Source organism: Heptranchias perlo, chromosome 1 (assembly GCF_035084215.1).
Source record: "Heptranchias perlo isolate sHepPer1 chromosome 1, sHepPer1.hap1, whole genome shotgun sequence".
In the NCBI taxonomy this organism is placed as follows: Eukaryota; Metazoa; Chordata; class Chondrichthyes; order Hexanchiformes; family Hexanchidae; genus Heptranchias; species Heptranchias perlo.
This window is the reverse complement of record NC_090325.1, coordinates 21,447,123-21,460,139: the sequence shown is the minus strand read 5'-3', so window position 1 is coordinate 21,460,139 and position 13,017 is coordinate 21,447,123. Positions and strand designations below refer to the sequence as shown.

The 13,017-nt window shown below is 41.0% G+C and overlaps 1 protein-coding gene across 4 annotated transcripts in view; it reads right to left on the bottom strand.

Moving 5' to 3' along the window:
* LOC137320273 (receptor-type tyrosine-protein phosphatase alpha) overlaps nucleotides 1-13,017 on the bottom strand; it is a 258,755-nt gene that overhangs the window by 88,790 nt on the left and 156,948 nt on the right. For all 4 annotated transcript variants that reach the window (XM_067982065.1, XM_067982061.1, XM_067982066.1 and 1 more), the window contains one exon: nucleotides 9,673-9,693. In XM_067982065.1, coding sequence (XP_067838166.1) covers nucleotides 9,673-9,693 — 21 coding nt within the window. The remainder of the gene's footprint in view (nucleotides 1-9,672; nucleotides 9,694-13,017) is intronic.

The window sequence follows — 13,017 nt, the reverse complement described above, 5'->3', positions numbered from 1 at the left end:
TTACTTCAAGATATTTCAGGATATTAGGTCATGCAGGCATAGGTTAAAACTAGTGAAAAGAAATTTTAGGACAGATGTCAGGAAACAATGCTCAAGTTAACATCGACAAGCAGCCAATGGCAAGTTAGAGGTGTTTTATTTACAGGAAGTCAGACCTCAACATTCTACCTAATTGCATGATTCATTGCTGAATTAAGTTATATCTGGTGAAGCCGAGCAAAAATCCTGTCATTTTGATACCATTCCCAAAGAGATTTTCAAGGTGGCAGCCAATCATCTCTCAAGAATTAGAACGCAGATCACATAACCAAATGCAAATTATTAAGTTACCACTCTCATAATAATCCTGCTAAGTAGTTAAATTTGAGGTACTAGTTTAAAAAAGTTTATTTATAACATCTATGGTACACTTATCAAACACTAGTGTAACAGGAGACAACAGAAACATGTAACAAGAAAACGACGTATGTTTCGAAGTCAGATCGTTGCAGAGACTAGAAAAGGCCTTGGAGTGAAATTGGGACACCTACAGACAAGTCACTAATTCTAAAATTCATGTATTTGTAGAGTTCATTTGTCCAGCTGTGAGAAGAAAAATAAATCTCCTTGGTCCATCTAGATGGATTTAAATCTTTCTCGCTGTAAACACTAGACCGTAAGTTCTTCTGCTATCTACTAAACAGAACTTATGCTCCAGTGTTAGTATCAGCTAGCATTATTATATGACTCACAGCACACAGTAAAGCAAGATTACAACCAGTGTGCAAGAACCTCCTTCCTGAGAAATTGTTAGCTTTTTTTAAAAAAAACACTAATTGAAATCAACAGTCAATCAACCAACAAGCTTTCCTCTTACAGCATGTAACTGTGTAGGATGACAGAGGCTGCCTATAGGATTTACTTATACAGAGGCTTAGTACTTGTCAGAACTGGCAAGTTTCATTCTATGAAAATTAAGGCACAGTATATTGGTGCCGAAACACTGAATGGGGTGCACCAGGAGGGACTTAACTATGGAGCAGTTAAAGAATTTGGGAAAGACATTTGGCCATTTAAACTGTGGAGCATCCGCATAATTGAGACACCACGTTTATTGAGGTCAGAATACATTTTCGCAATGCTATTGCACCGACACACAGCATGTCCACATGATTCTGTGAAATATATTCTTCCTTCACAGAAATTAATTCACAATTTTAATTTTTAAACAATTAAAATATTTATTTAAAAAACCATGAACTTTTTAAACAAACTTTAATTAACAATAGATCGATCGAGCATTGTTAAAAAACAGGAAAACTGGGTTTCAGCATTTTGGAGAAACACATCTGAATCATTTGGCCTCTAATTCTATCACACCTGTAACTGTTACTATAGTGCTATGCTGTTCTGCTGAGACAGTTTGAGGAGCTAGGGTCTAAATTAATAAGCAGAACGTTAAAGGTAATAATCTCTAAAATTACTAAATGAGCCATGTACAAATTGGCATAGGGACAGACAGATCAGAGAGTTAAATGTGTGGCTCAAAGAGTGGTGTGGGAGACAGGGGTTTCGATTCATAGGGCACTGGCACCAGTACTGGGGAAAGAGGGAGCTGATCCTTTGGGACAGGTTCCACTTAAACCGGGCTGGGACCAGCGTCCTGGCGAATCAAATAACTAGGGCTGTAGATAGGGCTTTAAACTAAAAAGGGGCTGGGGGGGGGGTCGAGAGGAGTCAGGTATGGGGAAATTCAGAAATCTGATGAGAAAAGTCACGGCAACATAACAGTGTAGTGATTTGGGTAAAGATAAGCAGAATGTGGCAGGAAGGGTCAGAGAGTTTACCGATAATAGATCAACAACAAGGAAGGTCAAAACAGGAAAAGAATGGTAAGTCGTCAAAATTAAAGGCTCTTTATCTGAATGCGTGGAGCATTCGTAACAAGTTGGAGGAATTAGTTGCACAAATAGAGATAAATGGGTTTGATCTAATAGCCATTAGAGAGACATGGTTGCAAAGTGACCAAGATTGGGAACTAAATATTCCAGGGTACATGACATATAGAAAAGACAGGCAAAATGGAAAAGGGGGAGGTGTAGCCCTACTAATAAATGATGACATAAGGACAGTGGTGAGAAAGGATCTTGGATCAGAAGATCAGGAAGTAGAATCAGTATGGGTGGAAATAAGAAATAACGAGGGCCAGAAAACGCTGGTGGGAGCAGTTTATAGGCCCCCTAATAGTAGCTATACCGTTGAACAGAGTATTAATCATGAAATAATAGGAGCTTGTTACAAAGGTAATGCAGTAATCATGGGGGACTTCAATCTTCTTATAGACTGGGCAAATCAAATTGGCAAAGGTAGTTTAGAGGACATGTTCATTGAATGCATTCAAGACGGTTTCCTAGAGCAATATAGAATCATAGAATCAGAAGTTTACAACATGGAAACAGGCCCTTCGGCCCAACATGTCCATGTCGCCCAGTTTATACCACTAAGCTAGTCCCAATTGCCTGCACTTGGCCCATATCCCTCTATACCCATCTTACCCATGTAACTGTCCAAATGCTTTTTAAAAGACAACATTGTACCCGCCTCTACTACTGCCTCTGGCAGCTCGTTCCAGACACTCACCACCCTTTGAGTGAAAAAATTGCCCCTCTGGACCCTTTTGTATCTCTCCCCTCTCACCTTAAATCTATGCCCCCTCGTTATAGACTCCCCTACCTTTGGGAAAAGATTTTGACCATCTACCTTATCTATGCCCCTCATTATTTTATAGACTCCTATAAGATCACCCCTAAACCTCCTACTCTCCAGGGAAAAAAGTCTCAGTCTATCCAACCTCTCCCTATAAGTCAAACCATCAAGTCCCGGTAGCATCCTAGTAAATCTTTTCTGCACTCTTTCTAGTTTAATAATATCCTTTCTATAGTAGGGTGACCAGAACTGTACACAGTATTCCAAGTGTGGCCTTACTAATGTCTTGTACAACTTCAACAAGACATCCCAACTCCTGTATTCAATGTTCTGACCAATGAAACCAAGCATGCCGAATGCCTTCCTCACCACCCTATCCACCTGTGACTCCACTTTCAAGGAGCTATGAACCTGTACTCCTAGATCTCTTTGTTCCATAACTCTCCCCAACGCCCTACCATTAGGGCAGAAGTAAACAATTTTACAACACCAAGTTATAGTCCAGCAATTTTATTTTAAATTCACAAGCTTTCGGAGGCTTCCTCCTTCGTCGGGTAAATGTTCAGGAGCTCCTTGAAGCCTACGCATTTATACATCACAGAACAATACATGGTGTTTACAGACTGCCCCTGCAACTGCCCGTTGCCAAGGCAATCACCGTGTTCAGACAGAGAGGTGTCACCTGCAGAACCCCCGAATACACATTCAACAAAAAAACAAACAGGAAAAAAAAACAGAGAGAGGCAGAAACATCCGGAAGGCAGAGAAAGCCAGCAAATGACCCATTATATTAAAAACAGATAACATTTGTTCGCTGGCGGGGTAACGTGTAGCGTGACATGAACCCAAGATCCCGGTTGAGGCCGTCCTCATGGGTGCGGAACTTGGCTATCAATTTCTATCATTAGGGCAGAAGGCAGAGGGTGATGGTCGAAGGTTGTTTTTGTGACTGGAAGCCTGTGGCCAGTGGGGTACCACAGGGATCGGTGCTGGGTCCCTTGCTGTTTGTGGTCTACATTAATGACTTGGATATGAATGTAAAAGGTATGATCAGTAAGTTCGCTGATGATACAAAGATTGGTAGGGTGGTAAATAGCGAGGAGGATAGCCTCAGTCTGCAGGACGATATAGATGGGTTGGTCAGATGGGCGGAACAGTGGCAAATGGAATTTAACTCAGAAAAGTGCGAGGTGATGCACTTTGGAGGGACTAACAAGGCAAGGGAATACACAATGAATGGGAGGACCCTAGGCAAGACAGAGGGTCAGAGGGATCTTGGTGTGCAAGTTCACAGATCCCTGAAGGCGGCGGAACAGGTAGATAAGGTGGTAAAGAAGGCATATGGGATACTTGCCTTTATTAGCCGAGGCATAGAATATAAGAGCAAGGAGGTTATGATGGAGCTGTATAAAACACTGGTTAGGCCACAGCTAGAGTACTGTGTGCAGTTCTGGTCGCCACACTACAGGAAGGATGTGATCGCTTTGGAGAGGGTGCAGAGGAGATTCACCAGGATGTTACCAGGGCTGGAGCGCTTCAGCTATGAAGAGAGACTGGGAAGATTGGGTTTGTTTTCCTTGGAGCAGAGGAGGCTGAGGGGGGACATGATTGAGGTGTACAAAATTATGAGGGGCACAGATAGGATGGATACTAAGGAGCTTTTTCCCTTCGTTGAGGGTTCTATAACAAAGGGACATAGATTCAAGGTAAAAGGCGGGAGGTTTAGAGGGGATTTGAGAAAGAACTTTTTCACCCAGAGGGTGGTTGGAGTCTGGAACTCACTGCCTGAAAGGGTTGTGGAGGCAGGAACCCTCACAACATTCAAGAAGCATTTGGATGAGCACTTGAAATGCCATAGCATACAAGGCTACGGACCAAATGCTGGAATATGGGATTAGAGTAGACAGGGCTGATGGCCGGCGCGGACACGATGGGCCGAAGGGCCTCTATCCGTGCTGTATGACTATTAACGGAGTAGGTCCTGGTCCGATTCGATCTACCAAAATGCATCACCTCACATTTATCTAAATTAAACTCCATCTGCCATTCATCGGCCCACTGGCCCAATTTATCAAGATCCCGTTGCAATCCTAGATAACCTTCTTCACTGTCCACAATGCCACCAATCTTGGTGTCATCTGCAAACTTACTAACCATTCCTCCTAAATTCTCATCCAAATCATTAATATAAATAACAAATAACAGCGGACCCAGCACCGATCCCTGAGGCACACCGCTGGTCACAGGCCTCCAGTCTGAAAAACAACCCTCTACAACCACCCTCTGTCTTCTGTCGTCAAGCCAATTTTGTATCCAATTGGCTACCTCACCTTGGATCCCATGATATTTAACCTTATGTAACAACCTACCATGCGGTACCTTGTCAAAGGCTTTGCTAATATGTCATGGAACCAAACCAGGGAACAGGCTATTCTTGATCTTGTACTATGTAATGAGACAGGGTTAATTAGTAATCTCACAGTAAAGGATCCTCTGGGGAAGAGCGATCATAATATGATAGAATTTCACATTGAATTTGAGAGTGACATACTTAAGTCCGAAATTAGAGTCTTAAACTTAAACAAAGCCAATTACATAGGTATGAGGAGCGAATTGGCTAAGGTAGATTGGGAAATTAAATTAAAGGGTATGACAATTGAAAAGCAATGTCAAACATTTAAAGAAATATTTCAATATTCTCAACAAATATACATTCCATTGAGAAATAAAAACTCCACGGGAAAAGTGATCTACCCATGGCTAACTAAAGAAGTTAAGGATAGTATTAGATTAAAAGAAGAGGCCTATAATGTTGCCAAGAGTAGTAAGCCTGAGGATTGGGACAGTTTTAGAAATCAGCAAAGGACGGCCCAAAAATTGATGAGAGAAAATAGAATATGAAAGTAAACCAGCAAGAAATATAAAAACGATTGTAAGAGCTTCTACAAGTATGTAAAAGGGAAGAATAGCAGCAAAAGTAGACTTTGGTCCTTTAGAGGCTGAGACAGAAGAAATTATAATACTAAATCAGGAAATGGCAGATGTGTTATACAAATAATTTGTAACTGTCTTCACAGTAGAAGACACAAAAAGCCCACCAGAAAAAGTGGGGAAACAAGGGGCTAAAGAGAGTGAGGAACTTAAAGTAATTATTAGTGGAGAAAAAGTACTTGAGAAACTAATCGGACTAAAAGCCGATAAATCCCCTGGACCTGATGGCCGACATCCGAGGGTTCTAAAAGAGGTGGCTGCAGAGATAGTAGATGCATTGGTTATGATCATCCAAAATTCCCTAGATTCTGGAACAGTACAAGTGGGAATTGGAAGGTAGCAAATCTAAGACCGCTTTTCAAGAAAGGAGGGAGAGAGAAAACAGGGAACGACAGGCCAGTTAGCCTGACACCAGTTGTCAGGAACATGCTGCAACACATTATTAAGCAAGTGGTAACAGGGCACTTCGAACATCATAATATGATTAGGCAGTGCAAACATGGTTTTATGAAAGGGAAATCACGGTTGACAAATTTCTTAGGGTTTTTTGAGGATCTAACTAGCAGGGTAGATAAAGGGGAACCAGTGGATGTAGTATATTTGGATTTTCAAAAGGCATTCGATAAGGTGCCAAATAAAAAGGTTGTTACGCAAGATAAGGGCTCATGTGGTTGGGGGTAACATATTAGCATGGATAGAGGATTGGTTAACGGACAGAAAAGAGAGTACGGATAAACAGGTCATTTTCAGGTTGGCAGGCTGTAACTAATGGGGTACCGCAAGGATCGGTGCTTGGGCCTCAGCTATTTACAGTCTATATTAATGACTTGGATGAGGTGGTGCAACGGAGGTTCACTAGATTAATTCCTGGGATATGAGGATTGTCCTGTGAGGAGAGGTTGAGTAGAATGGGCCTATACTCTCTGGAGTTTAGAAGAATGAGAGGTGATCTCATTGAAACATAGAAGATTCTGAGGGGGCTTGACAGAGTAGATGCTGAGAGATTGTTTGCCCTGGCTGGAGAGTCTAGAACTAGAGAGCATAGGAACAGGAGTAGGCCATTCAGCCCCTCGTGCCTTCTCCGCCATTTGATAAGATCATGGCTGATCTGTGATCTAACTCCATATACCTGCCTTTGGCCCATATCCCTTAATACCTTTGATTGCCAAAAAGCTATCTATCTCACATTTAAATTTAGCAATTGAGCTAGTATCAATTGCCGTTTGCGGAAGAGAGTTCCAAACTTCTACAACCCTTTGTGTGTAGAAATGTTTTCTGATCTTGCTCCTGAAAGGTCTGGCTCTAATTTTTAGACTGTGCCCCCTACTCCTAAAATCCCCAACCAGTGGAAAGAGTTTCTCTCTATCCACCCTATCCGTTCCCCTTAATATCTTATAAACTTCGATCAGATCACCCCTTAACCTTCGAAGCTCCAGAGATTACAACCCCAATTTGTGTAATCTCTCCTTGTAACTTAACCCTTGAAGTCCGGGTATCATTCTAGTAAACCTGCGCTGCACTCCCTCCAAGGCCAATATGTCCTTCCGAAGGTGCAGTGCCCAGAACTGCTCACAGTACTCCAGGTGTGGTCTAACCAGGGTTTTGTATAGCTGCAGCATAACTTCTGCCCCCTTGTATTCTAGTCCTCTAGATATAAAGGCCAACATCCATTTGCCTTACTGATTATTTTCTGCACCTGTTCATGACACTTCAATGATCTATGTACCTGAACCCCTAAGTCCCTTTGGACATCCACGGTTTTTAACTTTTTACCATTTAGAAAGTACCCTGTTCTATCCTTTTTCGATCCAAAGTGGATGACCTCACATTTGTCTACATTGAAATCCATTTGCCACAGTTTTGCCCATTCTCCTAATCTATCAATATCGCTTTGTAATTTTATGTTTTCATCTACAATGCTTACAATGCCACCAATCTTTGTGTCATTGGCAAATCGCAGGATAAGGGGTTGGCCATTTAAGACTGAGATGAGGAGGAATTTCTTCACTCAAAGGGTCGTGAATATTTGGAATTCTCTACCCCAGAGGGCTGTGGATGCTGAGTCATTGAGTATATTCAAGGCTGAGATAGATAGATTTTTGGACTCTAGGGGAATCAAGGGATATGGGGATTGGGCAGGAAAATGTAGTTGAGGTTGAAGATCAGCCTTTATCTGATTGAATGTCGGAGCAGGCTCAAGGGGTCGTATGGCCTACTCCTGCTCCTATTTCTTACGTTCTTATGTTAACAACTTTTTGTGTAATGATGGCATCACACTAACACACATGTGGGTTGTTTCAAACAGTGGTAGCAATTACCAGCTAAATAAATTGCAGTAAAGGTCCAGTGAAGTAGGAAGAATTTTCTCTAACATTATTTGGACTATATGTAGAATACCCTTGTCTCCACTTTTAATTCTCATAATTGCTCTCGTATTTATCCTAGAGTTACTGCTAAACACAGAACCTGAACTCTGGAACAAAAATTTGTATAAACAAAACAAGTGGAACTTCATGGTACCCGAGAATATCTACTCTAAAAGGCACAATTCATTAGCATTTGTAAAGTAGAAGAGACCATAATAAGAAGTTAATGGCTAGAAAGTATATAGGTGCACAACTCCCATTCCCCATGTGGTGGATGCAACATTTTTGTCTTTGCTTAAAAATCATTCCATGATCTTGCCCATCCCTACCTCTGCATCTTCTCCAGCTCTATGCATCAGTTTGTTCTCTCTGTTCTTCTAACACTGGCTGCCTTTGCATTCCACTTCTTCCTTCCATTCCATACCATAATCGGTGATAGAGCCTTCAACTATACCTATACTCTGGAACTCTCCCAAAACACCCCTGCCTTCCTGGATCTTTCCTCACCTTTAAAAGTCTCCTGAAAATTTACCTCCATGGCCATTCTCCTACGGCCACCTCCTCACTCCTCCTATTGTCTGGTGCCGTTCTACTTCAGTGAAGCGGCTGGGATGTTTACCTTAAAGGCACTATATAAATCCAAGTTGGGGCAAAGACCATTTTGCCAGACATGCCTGTTATTTTCTGGTTGATCCCAACATCACCTTCCCCATTCTCTCTTTCTCTCCCATCCATTTATAGCATATGCTGCAAGATTGCTTCGCCTTGCCATCAGAGGCTCAATGAGCCTCCAATTAGACATGCTTATGCATTCCCAACCAATTGGTTTCAAAAAGGTGTTTTAATATTGCAATTTTATTGTAAATATAAAATTGTATATTATACCACCTGTGCTGTGGTCTCTTGGTTATACCACCAAGTTTTCCCAGTCACTGTGTATCCTGTCAGAGACCAATTTGGAAGGCTGGCACAGGGCCATATTCTCATTTGGATATGTTATGTCATTTATAAGCTGTGGAATTTCAAAATAGTTGGGAATCTTTACGAAAAGTTCCTCTTGACATGTATTGGGACACTACACACTACCCAAAACCAGCTCCCCTCATTTGCTTTGCAGAAACTAGCAGCTTTAATCCAGCTGCATGTGTAGGTCATACTTTTGTTGGCATTCAATGCTGTTGGCTATCCCAAAGCTCTGCTTGTTTACATTTAAGCGTGCAGCTGACAGAGGGAGTACAACGTATTTCTGACAGCTGCTTAACGTGACAAAGGCATAGGAGTGGAACAGAACATGAGTCTGTACACTAAAGGAATTATGCATGGTCTAGAAATGCCAAAAAAGTAAAGAAATAAACTTTAAAATGGGCAGAACGTTCATTGAAGAAAATTAAACAAATTCCAATGTTTGTCTTGATCTTTTATTGTATCAATGCTTAAGTGCCAGTGGTGTGTCGGTGGTAACGCTTCCTCTCAGTGTTGAGGCATGCAGCTTGATAGTGATATGGACTACAAGGAAAGAACACATTCTGGCAAACAGAGAGATTGTGTAATGTAAAAACGAAACAAGCTAGTGGTTCATGTGAAATGGAAGGAAGTGTAAAATTATGTTGCTTATGATATAAACTCTTACCTGGACCAGCAGTTGTTCCACCTGTAAGGGAAAAAAATCCATTAAAATCTAGTAAGTTTATTTTTCTAAAAACACACTATTTAGTTTGTTTAACCAGTTGCGTTATACATTATTAGATACATTTTGGGGAGGGGGTTAAATTACCAATTTAATACTATAAAATAAATTGAAAACTATTGTAACAGCTACAGCACAGCAGGCGGCCCATCGTGCCTGTTCCGGCTCTTTAAAAACTATCCAATTGGTCCCATTCCCCTGCTCCTTCCCCATAGCCCTGCAATTTATTTCCCTTCAAGTATTTATCCAATTCCCTTTTATTGAAAGTTACTGTTGAATCTGCTTCCACTACCCTCTCAAGCATTGCATCCCAGATGATTACAACTCGCTGTGTAAAAAAGTTTCCTCGTGTCACCTCTGACTCTTTTGCCGATCACCGTAAATCTGTGTCCTCTGGTTACTGACCCTTCTGCCACTGGAAACAGTCTCTCCTTATTTCCCCTGTCAAAACCATTCATGATTTTGAACACTATCAAATCTCCCCTTTATCTTCTCTGTTTTAAAGGAGAACAAACCCAGCTTCTCCAGTCTCTCCACACAACTGAAGTCCCTCATCCCTGGTACTATTCTAGTAAATCAATTCTGCACTCTCTAAGTCCTTGACATCCTTTCTAAAGTGCGGTGCCCAGAATTGAACACAATACTCCAGCTGCGGCCTAACCAGTCTTTTATAGAAGTTTAGCATTACTTCCTTGCTTTTGTACTCAATGCCTCTATTAATAAAGCCCAGGATTCCATATGCTTTTTTAACAGCCTTCTCAACTTGTCTTTTTGACCTACAAACATTTGTGTACATATACCCTCAGGTCTCTCTGTTCCTGTACTCCCTTTAAAATTGTACAATTTAATTTATACTGCTTCTCCTCATTCTTCCGAGCAAAATGTATCACTTCACACTTTTCTGCGTTATATTTCATCTGCCATGTGTCTGCCCATTTCACCGTTCTGTCTATATCCTCCTGAAGTCTGTTATTATCCTTCACATTTGTTTACTACATTTCTGAGTTTTGTGTTATCTGCACACTTGGAAATTATACCCTCTATACCCAAGTCCAGGTCATAAATATATATCAAAAAGAGCAGTTGTCCTAATACTGGCCCCTGGGGAACACCACTGTATACTTCCCTCCAGACTGAAAAACAACCGTTCACCACGACTCTGCTTTCTGTCCCTTAGCCAATTTTATATCCACACTGCCACTGTCCCTTTAATCCCATGGGCTTTTATTTTGCTAACAAGTCTATTATGTGGTACTTTACCAAATACCTTTTGAAAGTAACTACCTTTAAACACTACTCTCTCTCTCTCCTGTTATGTAGCCAGATTGCTATCTTTCTGCTACTTGTCCCTTGACTCCACATGCTCTGACCTTAGTCATGAGTCTACTATGCTGTACCTTATCGAAGGCATTTTGAAAATCCAAATATATCACATCTACTACATTATTCTTGTCTACCCTTTGTTACTTCTTCAAAGAATTCAATAAGATTGGTCAAGCATGACCTTCCCTTTTGAAATCCATGTTCACTATTTATTTTATTATATTTTCTGTTTCTAGATGTTTTTCTATTACATCTTAAGAAAGGATTTCATTATCTTTCCTACCACTGACGTTAAGCTAATTGGTCCAAAGATCCCTGGCCTGGTTCTATCTCCCCTTTTAAATAAAGGAATAATATTAGCTGTCCATTGATCACTGTTTTAAATGTTTCCCGCTGCTGTTCTATTTCATTATCAGTAAATTTTTCCCAGTTTATTTTCCCTAGTTCCATTCTCATCATGAGAATCAGCTTTTTTCCAATTTATTACTTTGGTGTGTGTCTTCCTTATGTGAAGGAGAAAATATTAAGTGGTTTAGCATCTTTGAAAGTAGATAAATCGCCAGGCCCGGATGAAATGTATCCCAGGCTGTTAAAAGAAGCAAGGGAGGAAATAGCGGAGGCTCTGACAACCATTTTCAAATCTTCTCTGGCTACAGGCATGATGCCGGAAGATTGGAGGACTGCTAATGTTGTACCGTTGTTTAAAAAGGGAGAAAAGGATAGACTGAGTAACTACAGGCCAGTCAGCCGTACCTCGGTGGTGGACAAATTATTGGAAACAATTCTGAGAGATGGTATAAATAGTCATTTAGAAAGGTATGGATTAATCAAGGACAGTCAGCGTGGATTTGTTAAGGGAAGGTCATGTCCGACTAACTTGATTGAATTTTTGAGGAGGTAAGAAGGAGGATTGATGGGGGTATTGGATGCATTGGTTGTAATCTTCCAGAATTCACTAGATTCTGGAAAGGTCCCAACGAATTGGAAAACCGCAAACGTAACACCCCATTCAAAAAGGGAGTGAGACAGAAAGCAAGTAACTATAGACCAGTTAGCCTAACATCTGTCATTGGGAAAATGCTAGAATCCATTATTAAGGAAGTAGTAGCAGGACATTTGGAGACTCATAATACAATCAAGGAGAGTCAACATGGTTTTATGAAGGGGAAATCGTGTCTGACAAATTTATTAGTGGTTTGAGGAAGTAACGGGCAGAGTGGATAAAGGGGAATCAATGGATGCAGTATATTTGGATTTCCAAAAGGCATTCGATAAGGTGCCACAAAAAAGATTACTGCACAAGATAAGAGCTCATGGTGTTGCGGCATGGATAGAAGATTGGCTAACTAACAGAAAACAAAGAGTCGGGATAAAAGGGTCATTTTCAAAATGGCAACCTGTAACTAGTGGGGTGCCGCAGGGATCAGTGCTGGGGCTTCAACTATTTACAATATATTTCAATGACTTGGATGAAGGAACAGAGTTGTCTTGTGGCCAAATTTGCTGCTGATACAAAGATAGGTGGAAAAGCAAGTTGCGAGGAGGATACAGTGTCTGCAAAGGGATATAGGGAGGTTAAGTGAATGGGCAAAAAATTGGCAGATGGAATATAATGTGGGAAAATGTGAAGTCATCCACTTTGGGAGGAAAAATTTTTTAAAAATCAAAATATTATTTGAATGGAGAAATACTACAAAATGCTGCGGTACAGAGGGATCTGGGTGTCCTTGTACATGAAACACAAAAAGTCAACATACAGATGCAGCAGGTAATCCGGAAGGCAAATGGAATATTGGCCTTTATTTCTAGGGAGATAGAGTGTAAAAGCAGGGAAGTCGTGCTACAACTGTACAGGGTGCTGGTGAGACCACACCTAGAGTTCTGCATACAGTTTTGGTGCCCTTATTTAAGGAAGGACATACTTGCATTGGAGGCAGTTCAGAGAAGGTTCACTAGGTTGATTCC